We start from the raw sequence: 14,730 nt of genomic DNA on the forward strand, positions 1-14,730 counted from the left end.
AATTGTTTGCAAATTTGAATAAAACTTCATGAATTCAAAAAAATTCATGAAAAATAAAAAAAATTTGTCATTTAAAATAAAAGAATAAATAAACAAAAAAAAGAAGGGAAAAGAAAAGAGTAAACAAGGGAAAAATAAAATAAAATGAAACAATAAAAAGGAAAACTCAAAAATAGGAAAAATGTAAAAGAAAAGTGAATTTTTTTTAAAAATATACATAAGAAACTATTTAAACCGAACAAACTGGTGAAGCAAAAAGCAACAGAAAACCTGGGCCCAAAAAACGCTGCACCCTGTACCATTTGTCCTCAGCCGCCAAATAGAAGGATTTGACGCCGAAAGCGGCCATACAAAAGAGCAATGCTACATCTACAAAGAGTTTTTTACGTATCTTATGAATGAAATGAGTTGACAGCTTTTAATTAGACATTAGTAGAGGCTGGGGCCCACCCGGAAAAGGAAGATTACATAGGATACGTAACAGACTTGCGTAAGTCTAGCATTTTTGCATACAAAATCAATGTCAGACGTCCAGCCCAATAAGACCCTGCACGGACCGGCGAAGAGGTAACCGGCACAGGCCCCCAAAAGCCCATATACAAGTCACAGGACGCTCCCTCGCTCCCTCAGAAAAGAATACCGCCTCCCTAAAAAAAACTAGGAAAAACAGTCTCCTCATCGGTCAGTCGTCCTCGCCGTCGCCCTACCCATCTCGCCGGCGCCGTCGGGGGCCCGCGGGGAGCATGGATGCCATGGAGGAGGATACGCCTCCAGCGCTACCGCCACCGCCACCGCCTACAACGTCAGTGGGCGCCTCCCCTGTTTGCCCTGCTCTCATCTCCGTGTTTAGGTCACGTGGAAGCGCTCACATACCTCCCTGATCGGGGCGTCGTGTCGGTTGCAGGGGCGCGAAGCAGCCGCCGTACAAGGATCCTGACGACGGGAGGCAGCGGTTCCTACTGGAGCTGGAGTTCATCCAGTGCCTCGCCAACCCCATCTACATCAACTGTACAGTAACTCTCCTCACAGCCTCTGTTTCAAACTGGTTGGTTAGAGATTAGCTTATTGGGTACCACAGCGCAATTGAGTTTCATCATGGCCTATTTGTGGGTTGAGTCCTGCTGCGAGAGCGAGTAGCTAGCTAATCAAAGAGAATTTTTCTTGTTGATGATTGTGTTAGTCAGTGACTGGCCTCTGGAGTAACAAATTCACATGATATGATTTGGTAAGACCGCATAGTGTGATAAGGCAAGAGAGATTGAATTATGTATTGCTTATGCTTTGTTGCTTCCTGTGCTACCGATGTATTCGGGGTCAATATTTTGTGCGAGTATTAAACATGATTCTGCTTGGGAGATGGCGTTTATAGTATTTGTTTTGTTCAAGCAGATCTAGCGCAGAATCGGTACTTTGAGGATGAGGCGTTCATCGGGTATCTCAAGTACCTCAAGTATTGGCAGCGTCCGGAGTACATCAAATACATAATGTGAGTCACCTTATACTTTTGATTGCGCAAATAGTTTGCTCACAGACAAACTAATATGGTTGTACTGTTATGGTAAAGGTATCCGCACTGCCTTTTCTTTCTTGAGCTTCTCCAAAATGCAAATTTCCGAAACGCAATGGCACATCCAGCAAACAAGGTGACCTTTGTCCCCATTTGGCTAGAATTGCACTCAAGCACCATTCTCACCCTTAACTGTTTACAAGCTTCTTCTTTCTTTTCAAACCGTTTCTTTGGAATTGTCTATTTGGAGATTATTACTTCTACGGTTGATTGGTTGTGGACATAAAGGATCTTGGAAATGATAAAATGTTGCTATGAATGCGCTTACAAATATATTGAGTGGATATGTGTCGGTGGGAACGACACCTATGGGATCAACGGGAGGTGGAAAGAGGCGCCAGAGTGGCACACAGGAGGTGGAAAGGGTACAGTGTACAAGCTTATCGCTTGTCATTACGGGACAAGACGCATTAAATGCGCCCCTGAGGTGTCCCCTTGCTTTAACACGTGTTCAGGCCAGCGAGGCGGGCGGCGCCATGTAGGCTGACAGGCTGCTGAGGTGGCGCGGTGGCTGCGTCTTCATGAAGATCTGCATGCCACCACGCAGGTGCTTGTTGAGTTGGCCTCGGGACCGCGCGTCGCTACGCAGGTGCTCGTCTGGCTGGCTGGGCTGGCAGCTGTATGGGAATGGCGGTGGGGTCTTGGTGCGTGCGGGCCTGGCCGCGTCTCTTGTCTTCGGCAAGGGTCTTGCCGTGGCACCGCGGTCGTCCCCGGCAAGGATGTTGCCGGAGGTCTCGTCTTCCGGTCCTCATCTGATATCGTGTGTGTTAATGATCTTCACAAAGATCTGTATGCCACCATGGAGGCGCCTCCCGACCCTTGGTTCCAATGTGGTTGATGGTGTTGGAAACCTCGGGCTCAAGGGTGGCGCGCTCCGTTGGTGTTGGGCAGGTTGCCCCAGCAAGGCTCTTGCCGGGGCTGCGGAGGCCGCCCCGGCAAGGGTCTTGCCGGGGGAGCCCACCTCGCCCTCTCGCTCTTCGCGTTTCTGTCTTGGCGTTGCTTGATCGTCTTGTGGCTTTGGCCTCCCTCCTCTGCCCTACTAAGTGTGGCCGCATGTGCGGCTCTGACGGCCCGTGCACAGGTAAAGGGGTGCGAAGTAGAGCCCCTAATTCTGTACACCGACAGGAGCCCCCAGGCCTGGGCCACACATAAGTGCAACGCGTTGTTGGGCTAGGCCCAGAACGGTGCGCGGGCAGGCGGGGCCGATCTTTACCGCGGTGACTCTTTCGTCCGCTGTGCTTCCCCATGACTCGCGTTGAATGCGTGACGTGGGGGTCGTGCGTGGGGTGACCGAAGCGTGCTTGCGTCATCCTGTGGTGAATAGTGAAGAGGCGGCTTGCGTGTCCCTTTAAGACCGCAGGGCCGCTGCTCATTTACTTTCTCCGCCTTGGAACCGTCGTTCCATGTTTCCCACTACGCCCGCCCCTTGCGCCACGTACGCCGCATGCACGGCGCGGGGCAGGTGACAGGCGCACGGGATATGGGAAGGCGCGCGCGCGTGGGTCGATACCCACGCGCCTTTGATTGGGCGAGAAGGGCGGTCGACGGCCTTGCCTGCTGCCACCTTAATGAGCTGGATTGGCTGAGAGAGGCGGCTGAGCCCTGACCCTGCCCCTTTATAAGGAGGGGAATGGGAGGGACGACACCCCTCAATCTTTTGCCATCCGCTTCCTCCCATCTTTGCTTCTTCCTCCCTTATGTTATGGCGAGAGGGCGTGCTGATGCTTCAACGGTGGCGGCGAGGGTCTCCGCTCGACAACGCGCCCCTCCTCCCCAAGAGCTCGTGGCGACAGAGCCGGCCACGAAGGGAAGGGGGAGGGGGCAAGGCCGAGGTTGCCGTGGCGCTCGGGGAAGAGGAGGACGGGGCGGCGCATCGGCTTCGCCTCCGCCAGCAGTCACTTCCCCAATGGAGGGCCACGTCGGGGACCAGCCTCGCGAATTCTTCATCAGGCTGCGCCGCGGTGCGTCGTCGTCTTCGTCTCCCTGCTCCATTTGCTCGGGAGATGGAGCTCGATCCGCCACAGGCTCTGAGACTGCATATGAGGGGCTGCGGGAATAGCGGCACATGGGCCGACGTTGACTTCCCAACCCCTCATGTCATGCATCTTCGTCGCGGATGGAAGACTTCCGCTCGCATCCACAGTCTGACGGCGGGGCTCGTTCTCTATTTCAAACTAATGGAAAACAGCCTCCTCTCCGTCAAGGTCTTTAGAGACTTCAGGACTCGCCTAAAGTGCTGCGTGGAGAGCTCCTCTGATGACGAAGACTCTTCCTCGAGCGAGAGTGACGAGGAGGACAGCGGCAGCGACGACGAGGGTAGCAGGCGGGAGGATGACGGGTCTGACTAGGCGTCGGACCCGCCCTCCCGGGCGGTGCCGGCAACAGCAGCATCTGCATCGGGCCCCTTCTCCCAGTGGGACCGGCTCCTTGAACTTCTCGGGATCGCCTCCTTGGGCGACTGGCTTGGGAAGGCCGGAGAAGGCGAAGAAGGCGGGTGGCGGGCCGTCAGTCAAAGTACGATGGCACCGACGCCTTCGTAGCGTATTGACGGACCGTTGCCTCATCTTCCAGCTCTTCTCCCGGCACCATCATCACCAGCCCTCCCCTAGGCGGCCGCCGACATGTTCTCTTGGCGCCTTCTGCTGCTCGTACCTCGCCTAGGCGCTCCTTCTGCCCTCTTGCCTTGTTCCGTTTCCTGAGGAGAGGGACAAGAAAGGGATTACGGGCACCTTATCTCTTTTTAGTTTGTAAGCCTACGGGCCTTAGTTAAATTTAAAACTTGTAATCCCCTTGCTCATGTTTACATTCCGTACGAACTGTACCTGTATGGGGCGTATTAATGAAAAAGGGTGCTTGTCGGGTCCTTTGTGTGTGAGCGAAACCCATACCAAGGAACGAATCCTTGTTATTTTTAACATAAACATTGTCGCCCGGCAACAGGCCTTGCCGCTCCCTTACTTTATTCGACCGCACTCACGCTCTTGGCGGAGGCGGGGGCAAAGTAGAGTTAGGCCCTACGCATGCTTCCTTGCCGCCGCGGCTACAACCAAATTCCGGACCAAGAAAAAGCTCTCGGGCAGCAGGAAGAAGGGAGCACGGCAGCCTTGGAATAAAACGAGGTTTCATACGTCCCAATTCTATACGGAAATGCATAACAGGGGATAGGAAACTTATCTGAATCTGCAGCCCCTGGCAACCTTGGCTTGCCGTGGGTGGACCCTTGTGTTCAGCCCCCGGCAACCTTGGCTTGCCGGGGCCGGGGCGCCGGCTCGTTCTCTTTCTTCCATATAGCTCAGCAGAAATGCCCATGTGCCCTGCGAACCAAAGAGGACGGAAAGGAACAGAGAGACGCAGACTCGACCTCTATGCTAGGGGTTAGTCACCGCTAAGCACTATCAACCCTAACCGAGGGAGAGACTCAATCTAGCATGCATGCTATGACTTAGGGCGCCATCGCTTCGTTTATTTATGCTCAGGGTCTGCGTCTGGCTTTGTACAGAGGGTTACATGCCTTGCCGGCAAGGCTTGTACAAAAGGTGGCTTGCCGGGGGGCCCGACAACCGCGCCTTATGGGTAAAACTTGCGAAGATGCTCGATGTTCCAGGAGTTGCTCACCGGAATGGCATCTTCGGTCTCCAGGCGGACTGCGTCGGGCCTGGTGACTCGTATTACCCAATAAGGGCCTTCCCACTTCGGCGTCAACTTGTTGGAATTCTTGGCCGATTGAACGCGTCGAAGAACAAGGTCGCCTTCCTCAAAACTTCTGGCATGAACCTTGCGGCTATGTTAGCGGCGCAAGGCTTGCTGGTAGCGTGCTGCTCTCTCAGCCGCCCGAAGACGATCTTCCTCGAGGAGCGTCACGTCATCTTGCCGCAATCGCTCTTGCTCAAGCTCATCATAAGCGAGCACTCGAGGTGACCCGTATATGAGTTCCGTGGGGAAAACTGCTTCTGCCCCGTATACCAGGGCAAAGGGCGTCTGGCCGGTGGCTCGATTTGGCGTCGTTTTGATCGACCAAAGAACCGCCGGCAACTTATCAATCCAGCGCCTTCCGCTCTTGTGCAGCCTGTCAAAAGTCTTTGTCCTCAGGCCTTGCAGTACTTCATCATTCGCCCTCTCCGCTTGGCCGTTGCTCCGTGGGTGTGCCACGGAAGCGAAACAGTGCCGAGGTCCCCAATGTATTGCATGAAGGTGTGGCTTAAGAACTGCGTGTCATTGTCGGTGATGACTTTGTTTGGCACACCAAAGCGGCAAACTAGCCCCTTGAAGAATTTGACGGCTGACTGCGCTGTCACCTTCTTCACTACTTCCACCTCCGGCCACTTTGTGAACTTGTCGATCGCAACGTACAAGTACTCAAAGCCCCCGACGGCGCGGGGGAAGGGGCTCAGTATGTCGAGCCCCCAGACCGAGAATGGCCAGGAGAGAGGGATTGTTTGAAGGGCTTGAGCTGGCTGCTGAAACTTCTTTGAATGAAACTGGCACGCTTCACGCTTGGTTACTAGTGCTGTCGCATCCTGGAGGGCAGTGAGCCAGAAGAAACCTTGCCGGAAAGCCTTGCCGGTAAGGGTCCTCGACCCTATGTGGGAGCCACATATGCCTCCATGTATCTCCGCCAACAGCTCCAGTCCTTCCTTCCGGGGAATGCACTTTAATTTCACTCCGTTTGGTCTTTTTTTGTATAGAACGTTGTCAACGAACTGGTACAGGGCAGATCGACGGGCTACTTTCTCCGCTTCTTCCTGCTCCTCAGGAAGCTCCCCTGTTTGGAGGAATCAGACGGTATGTTGTGCCCATGCTGGAGCCTGAGGCTCGACGGCAAGGACCAAAGGCATCTCCTCCGCCGTGGGAACGGTTGCCTCTACGACCAGGGCTTGGTGCCCTGCCGGAGTCGGTTGCCCCATGGCAGGCTCGGTGTCCACGGGAACATCTTCGCCAGCGGCCCCAGGGAGCTTGGTGGGGAAGTACTTGCCGGGGCCTGATTTCCTCCGCTTGTTCTGCACTGTTGATGGTTCAACGGATGGTTGAGTTAGCCGAAGCACAAAAGTACCTGGTTCCACAGGTAGCTTGAGGGCAGCGCGCTTCGACAGGTAGTCGGCGACATCGTTCTCCACTCGGGGGACATGCTCCGCCTGTATACTGTCAAAGCGCTCCTCCAGTTTCCTCATCTCATCCACGTAGGCTTCCATCAACGGGCTTTGACAATCCTTGTTGACCTGCCTGACGACAAGCTGCGAATCACCCCTGACGATGAGCTTCTTGACCCCGAGGTCTGCCGCGATCCTGAGACCGGCAAGCAATCCCTCGTATTCAGCAGTGTTGTTCGTCGACATCTCCCTGGGAAAGTGCATCTGGATCACGTACTTGAGGTACTCTCCGGTGGGTGCGACGAGCAGCACGCCAGCACCGGCGCCTTGTAGCGGAAAAGCCCCGTCAAAGTACATAACCCAGTTGCGACTTGTTTCCTTGTCGGGGAGAGTGGTCTCCTGGATCTCTTCGTCGGGCGTCGAGGTCCATTCTGCAATGATTTCCGCCAAGACTCTACTTTGGATCGTCGAGGTGCTCTCGAACTTTAAACCAAAACTCAACAGCTCCAAGGCCCATTCCACAATCCTCCCCGTTGCATCTGGGTTATGCAGTATCTGTTGCAACAGGAGGCGGGTGACGACGGTGATCTCGTGCGATTGCAAGTAATGACGCAGCTTCCTCGAGGCCATAAGGAGGCCGAAGAGCAATTTCTGCACACCGGAGTACCTTGACCTAGCCCCCTGCAAGAGGGAGCTGACGAAGTAAACTGGGTGCTGCATCATCTTCTTCTTCTGCACCACTTCACCTGGTTGCGTGGGCCCCGTCGCGCTAGTGTTAGACCTTGCCGGGGGCCCTAGCCTTGCCGAGACCAGGCCCCGCCGGGGGGAGTTTTGGCTCGCCATCCGTCAACTCTGCCGTTGTCGTTGCCCCTTCGTCGACCTCCCTCTGCGCCACCAGTGCGGCGCTAACCACTTGATTCGTCGCCGCTAGATACAGCAGCAACGGCTCTTGTGGCTTAGACGCAACCAGTATTGGTGTGGAGGAGAGGTACCTCTTTAAATCCTGCAGCGCTGCCTCGGCCTCCGGGGTCCACTCCATTGGGCCCGCCTTTTTCAAGATTTTGAAAAAGGGAAGGGCACGCTCAGCGGACTTGAAGATGAATCTGCTCATGGCGGCGACGCAGCCAGTGAGCTGACGCACATCCTTGATCCGCTTAGGTGCCTCAATCTGCTCAATGGCCTTAATCTTGTTCGGGTTCGCCTCAATCCCACGCTGCGACACAAAGAACCCGAGAAGCTTGCCGGACGGGACACCAAAGACACACTTCTCAGGGTTCAACTTGAGGTTGATCTTGTGCAGGTTTGCAAACGTTTCTTCCAGATCTTGCACAAGTGTTGCCTTGTCCTTGGTTTTGACAACTATGTCATCCATATAAGCTTCCATATTTCTATGTAGCTGAGGTTCAAAACCAATTTGGACTGCTCTTGCAAAGGTCGAGCCAGCACTCTTCAACCCGAAAGGCATCCGTAAAAAGCAGTACGTACCACGTGGGGTGATGAATGTTGTCTTCTCTTCATCTTCTCTCGTCATGAAAATCTGATGGTATCCTGACTAGGCGTCGAGGAATGATAACAGGTCACACACGGTCGTAGAGTCAACAATCTGGTCGATGTGCGGCAACGGGAAAGGGTCTTTTGGACAAGCCTTGTTGATATCTGTGTAATCAATACACAGCCTCCACTTCCCGTTTGCCTTGCGCACTACCACCGGATTGGCCAACCACGTCGGATGGAGTACCCCTCTCACCAAGCCTGCTGCTTCTAGCTTTCTGATTTCTTCCGTGATGAACTCCTGCCTCTCCAGAGCTTGCTTCCTGACCTTCTGCTTGACGGGCCGCGCACGAGGACAGACATCAAGATGGTGCTCAATCACCTCCCTGGGAACGCCGGGAATGTCGGATGCTTGCCATGCAAACACATCGACATTAGCCCGCAGGAAAGTGACGAGCTCGCCTTCCTATTTGCTATCGAGGGTGGAGCTTATGGTGAAAGCCCCTCCCGTGCCGTCCTCCTTGACGGACACCTTGGTCTCTGGTGGTGCAGCTCTGGATTTCTTGCTCTTGCCGGTGGAGCTCTCTGGCATGTCCTCGACGGGAGCACAACACTCCGGAGAGGTGCGCTTGCCGGAGTGGGTGTGAGAGGTCTCGTCGCCGGTCTTCTTCCCTCCCAGGGCTTCAGCGGCAGGAGCAAGTGCCTTGGTGGCAGCTGCTGCAACTGCTTCCCGGTAGAGTTGGTCAGCAGATCAACGCATCCTTCTTGTCGGAGGGGACGGTGATGATGTTCATCGGCCCGGGCATCTTCAGCGTGTTGTAGGCGTAATGCGACGCCGCCATGAACTCGGCCACATTGAAGACAATCCTCTCTGTCCTGTAGTTCAACTCGCCTCCAAACGTTACGGGCAGCGTGACCTTGCCCTTCGGCTCACTCCTTCCCGGGTTGACTCCTTGAAACGTGCCCGTCTCTTCAAGGTCTCCATCAGGAATCTGCAGCCTTTTGACCACAACAAGCGAGATCAAGTTCAGACCGGCCCCGCCATCAACCAACATCTTTGTCACCTTGAGGTTGCGGATCGTTGGTGAGACCAACAACGGCAAGCACCCGACCGCAGTAGTGCGATCAGGGTGGTCCTCGGTGTCAAAGATGATGGGCGTGCTGGACCACTTCATTGGCTTCCGCACGTCGAGCGATGGCTCCACCGTTGTGATCTCACGCGCCCACTGCTTGAGCTGGCGGTGAGAGGTGTGCAGCGAGGCGCCACTGTCGACGGACATGGCCTATGTAGCCTTCTGGAACTCGTGGTCGCCGGACTCGTCGTCCTCGTCATGATCATCGTCTTCTTGCTTCTTGTCGCGGCCCCGGGCGGGCCTCTCTTGCTGGTTATCCTTGCCGCGGCGGCCTCCTTGGCCGCCACGCTTCTTGCCGGATCCTTCAGCACCGTCCTGGCCTTTCTCCTCGTCCCGCCTCTCATACTCAGCCTTTTGCTTCTCGGGAAGCAGCTCAACTTGTCGGCAGTTTTGGAGGTTGTGGCCCTTGGTGCGGTGGATCTTGCAATACTGCTTGTCGGAGCTTCCTGGCTTGTCGGCAACCGCCAAGGCCCGGCAAGTGGCACACCCGGCAACTTCCTTGCCGGGGTCGCTCGCCTTGACCTTCTTGGTAGCGCCGGTGTCGTCGGATCCCTCGAGGCAAGCACAACCTTGCCCTTGCGCTTTCTGTTGCGGCGCCGACCCTTCTTCGTCGGGGCGGCGGTGTCGTCATCTGTGGAGTCGGTTTCCGCACCGGCATCTTCGCCGGGGTACTTCCTTCCCTCTTCAGCCAGAGCGCACCTATCGGCCAGAACATAAAGTTCGGCCACATCTTTGACCTTGTTCATCGCCAGCTCTTCACGCATCTTGCGGTTACGCACATTCTGATGGAATGCGCTGATCACAGCGGCGAGATGAATGTCTGGGATGTTGTACTGCACCCGGCTGAACCTCTGGATGTACTTGCGCAGGTTTTCACCTTCCTTCTGGGGGATGATATGTAGATCGCTTGCCTGGCCATGAGCTTGATGGCCTCCCGTGAAGGCGCCAACAAACTCAAGACACAAATCCGACCACGAAGAAATGGAATCCACCGGCAAGTGCATCAACCATGACATGACATTGGGCTTAAGCGCCAACGGGAAGTAATTGGCAAGCACCTTGTCGTCGCGGGCTCCAGCAGCTTGCATCGCGATGGTGTAGATGCTGAGGAACTCCGACGGGTGAGTCTTGCCGTTGTACTTCTCGCCAACGTCGGGCTTGAATGTGCGGTGGGAGGGCCACTGGAACTGCCGCAGCTCACGGGTAAAGGCTGGGCAACCCACCTCGTAAGGTAGGCCACCGTAGCCTCCCGGTGCTGGGTGGTCCATAGTGGGCCCTGCCCGCCTATCTGACTGGTGGCGCGCATCACGCCGGCGCTCGATGGTGGTTCGAGCGTCTTCAAGGGCTCGCTCCCGAAGAACTTGACGCTGATCGCGGTGGGTCCGTGGATCGGACGATGCTATGGAAATATTATCACAAACGTCGTCACGACGGATCGACACCCGCGGTAGCTGGCGTGGGGGAGGAGAGTGCACCGTGGCTGCATCACCCCCGGCCCTTCCACCGCTGGCATGCGGTGGCTCGACGGAGCGGTGGCCTACGGGCCCCGCTGGTCGCGGCTCATCTTTGTTGGCGATGCCAACGAGGCTCCGGACGGTGGCTCTCCACTCGTCGAGCCTCTCCGCAGCAGGAGAAAAGTCGAGGAGCAGTTGCGCGCGCGCCAGAGCTTCTGCCGGTGTGGGCGGCGGCGAAAGTTGTGTGGATCGTGATGCGCTCCGACTTCTATGTTAGAAGGAGCTCTATCACGGCCTTGCGGCTGTCCGCCATTTTTGCCAGCACCTCGGCGTGCATGCTGGCCTCCCTCGTCCCGCGAAGGACGCGCGGGACTCTTCCCACGGCGGCGCCCAGGGTCACCAGCGTGGTGACGCTGCTCATCGCGCACAACTTGGAAAGAGTGCGCCGCGGGCGCCGGCGTAGGTGTCTTGAAGGCCGTCGCGCCACCGTTAGGCGGCATGGCGACGCCCTGGGAGGGCCCCGCGCCGCCTGCGGGGGCCCCAGCTCCGTCTTTGGAATTTGCAACGTGCGGCCCGTCGTCCTGCGCACGAACGACGCCGCTCGCCAGGCCTGGGCTGCCAGGGCGATGTGGGTGTTCGCGGGTTGCGCCCCGGGTTCTGTTCGTGACCGGCCCGCTACTCGCCCGCACCGGTACGGGTAGTCCGGCCCCAGATGAACCGATCGCCGTGGTCGTCTTCCTCTTGGGAGCCATGGCGATAAAGAGCTGCTAAACTGGCTGCTAGACCAGATTTTCACAGCTGCGCCCCCTACCTGGCGTGCCAAAGATGTCGGTGGAAACGATACCTATGGGATCAACGGGATCCCTACTGTGGTCGGCGGGCGCGGGGTTGTGAGAAGAGCAAGTCTAAGAGCCAGCACAAAGGTCGTTTACCCAGGTTCGGGCCGCGGAGATCGCGTAATACCCTAGTCCTGCTTTAGTGTGTATATGAATGTTCTTGAGCTAGCTATCGAGCGTGGCTTCCTCAAAGAGCCGAATCCCCTCCAGTACGCCTCGGGCCTCCTTTTATAGTCGAAGGAGGCGCCACAGTGGCACACAGGAGGTGGAAAGGGTACAGTGTACAAGCTTATCGCTTGTCATTACGGGACAAGACGCATTAAATGCACCCCTGAGGTGTCCCCTTGCTTTATTGCCACCTCGCCTTGCTTCGACACGCGTCCAGGCCAGCGAGGCGAGCGGCGCCATGTAGGCTGACAGGCTACTGAGGTGGCGTGGTGGCTGCGTCTTCACGAAGATCTGCATGCCACCACGCAGGTGCTTCCTGAGTTGGCCTTGGGACCGCGCGTCGCCATGCAGGTGCTCGCCTGGCTGGCTGGGCTAGCAGCTGTATGGGAACGGCGGTGGGGTCTCGGTGCGTGCGGGCCTGGCCGCGGCTCTGCTGTTGTCTTCGGCAAAGGTCTTGCCGTGGCACCGCGGTCGTCCCCGGCAAGGATGTTGCCGGAGGTCTCGTCTTCCGGTCCTCATCTGATATCGCGTGTGTTAATGATCTTCACAAAGATCTGTATGCCACCATGGAGGTGCCTCCCGAGCCTTGGTTCCAATGTGGTTGATGGTGTTGGAAACCTCGGGCTCAAGGGTGGCGTGCTCCGTTGGTGTTGGGCAGGTTGCCCCGGCAAGGCTCTTGCCGGGGCTGCGGAGGCCGCCCCGGCAAGGGTCTTGCCAGGGGAGCCCACCTCGCCCTCTCGCTCTTCGCGTTTCTGTCTTGGCGTTGCTTGATCGTCTTGTGGCTTTGGCCTCCCTCCTCTGCCCTGCTAAGTGTGGCCGCAGGTGCGGCTCTGACGGCCCGTGCACAGGTAAAGGGATGCGAAGTAGAGCCCCTACTTCTGTACACCGACAATATGTTTATTTCCTGAGGAATTGGTTAAAGCAGTGAAATGTTATGAAAGCATATTAAGCTTCATGCACACTTCTAAGTGTTCACTGTTTTATCCGCATAATATTTTTTCTTAGTATTTGAAAAAGAAATGTTTATTTATTTAGGACATTGAATCATTTGTATGCAACTAACTCTTACCTGCAAATTTCTTGACAGGAAGTTGCTCATAGGCAGCAATATTTCTTCTGGAAAAACTACAGGAACAATAGACTGAAGCACATCCTGCCGCGTCCTCCTCCCGAACTAACTCCTGCACCTGCCCCAGCACCAGCACCAGTGCCGACACCTCCTCCTGTTCCTGCACCACCATCGTCTTTGCCAACTATGTCAGCTGTTGGTGCTTCTGCAATGCCCCCCATGCAGTTTATAGGAACTCCTGGCACCAACAACCCAAAGAATGAGATGAGAAATGTTATGGGTGGTAGAAAGAGAAAGTATGTACCTCCCTATCTTGCAATCAATCAATAGCATCTCTTATGCAGTTAATATTAGTTCTCCATACAGTGTCATTATGAAGTTATTAGTTGTAATACAGTTTTTTTTCTTAAAGTTCCTGTGTGCCATAGTTAACAGGTGTTATATTCGAGGGTGATCCAACTTGAATGGGGTTATGGACATTCTGCCAATCTAGATTATGAAGTACCTCTTCACTGATTCAGTAAAGATTATTGATGCTCTCAAGATGCTTCTTAGGAGAACTGAATTAGTCATGCAATGAAGTTGTGGAGGAATCTGTTCTATTTGTTCCTTTTTTCTTGGTCCATCTCATGAATCATCCGAGATTTTATGAAAAATGCAAGTTTCACAGTAGTGTTGTTATGCCTGTGTGCTTGTTAGTCAGTTTTAAATGTGTGCATGGTAGTTTGAGTTTTGACAGGTTATTTCTTTTTCCTCTTGTGATGTATAGTTTGAGCATGCGAGTATGTTGCATTATGTTCAATAAAATGGTTTACAATGACTGATTGTACTGTGTATCTTGGCTGCAGGATGGGCTAGTGAAACATATTGATCAACTTAACGGCTGATGGCATCCCAGAGAAGTGGAAACTCACCTCCCTGTTGCCTGTTGGTAGACCTTTGAAGTAGCAGACAAGTTCGAAGCAGCTCCTGCTTTGGAGCAGCTGGAGTTCTCAACGTGGCATGCGCACTTGGCCCTTGGTTGACTTTATCATTTATCTTATGCTGGCATTTGTTGTAGTTGAATGGAATCTTTACTTGCTGAAACTTTGTGCCAACAGTGGCAGCCGTAAAAGCGAACACTTATCACATATTCTTAGATGGAGCCGCAACATTTGCATAAGGAGCTCCATGAAACGCTCCATTGCTCGTTCATATTATTTTGCTGCACACTTTGTGCCTGGTGATGGGAGGGCTTGCATTGCATTTCTCATGCCTGTACGGTTCCCGGTCAGCGGCAGCGCCAGTATTAGGCGGCCTCCCTTGCTGCATTTTTGTTTCAATCTATATTTTCATGGCCCCAATGATCCGGAGTCTGACAATGACGAATTCACTTTACTACCATATATATGTTCACGCCTGAAACTTCTAAGGATTTTCTGAAACTTTGAAATTGGACTTTTGTCTTTTCTAAAATGGAAACATTATTCACACGGTCTCCAGTCTCTGCCACCTCGTGCAAACAAGAAATGAAATACTCCCTCCGTCCCATAATATAGCTTGCAAAAACGTATTATATTATGCGACGGAGGGAGTGGTAGATAATTAAAGCATGACGAAGAATGGATAATTAAAGCATGATGATAAGTAGGAAAATAACAAAGATCTTCGATATGGGGGATGCTATCCAGCCCACGGGCGTTACGACGCTACACGTCGGTCGGCGGATAAAAAGAAAATATCCGCCGTCTCGCTAACCATTCAATCGACACATTAATGGCCGTTCGACATATCCGCGTAAGCATCCGCTTCTTTGCAATAAGATTGGTGTTACAGAAGACCCTCTGCAACAGCAAGCTTGTTGCAATCACCCGAGCCTATACGTTTTTATTTTTTGCAACATAGGTCTTGTTGCAGGAATTTTCGCAACAAAGATCTTGTTGTAG

General features: G+C 54.3%; 1 protein-coding gene across 1 annotated transcript; it reads left to right on the forward strand.

The window, feature by feature from the left end:
* Positions 1 to 641: 641 nt before the first annotated feature.
* On the forward strand, positions 642 to 14,004 carry LOC119339445 (mediator of RNA polymerase II transcription subunit 31-like). Its single transcript, XM_037611502.1, has 6 exons — positions 642 to 802; positions 905 to 1,008; positions 1,390 to 1,486; positions 1,565 to 1,643; positions 12,824 to 13,101; positions 13,654 to 14,004. The coding sequence occupies exons 1-6, from the start codon at positions 744 to 746 to the stop codon at positions 13,661 to 13,663; spliced, it is 627 nt and encodes a 208-aa protein (XP_037467399.1). The 5' UTR covers positions 642 to 743; the 3' UTR covers positions 13,664 to 14,004.
* Positions 14,005 to 14,730: the final 726 nt, after the last annotated feature.

The sequence above is a fragment of the Triticum dicoccoides genome, chromosome 1B (assembly GCF_002162155.2).
Source record: "Triticum dicoccoides isolate Atlit2015 ecotype Zavitan chromosome 1B, WEW_v2.0, whole genome shotgun sequence".
Lineage (NCBI taxonomy): Eukaryota > Viridiplantae > Streptophyta > Magnoliopsida > Poales > Poaceae > Triticum > Triticum dicoccoides.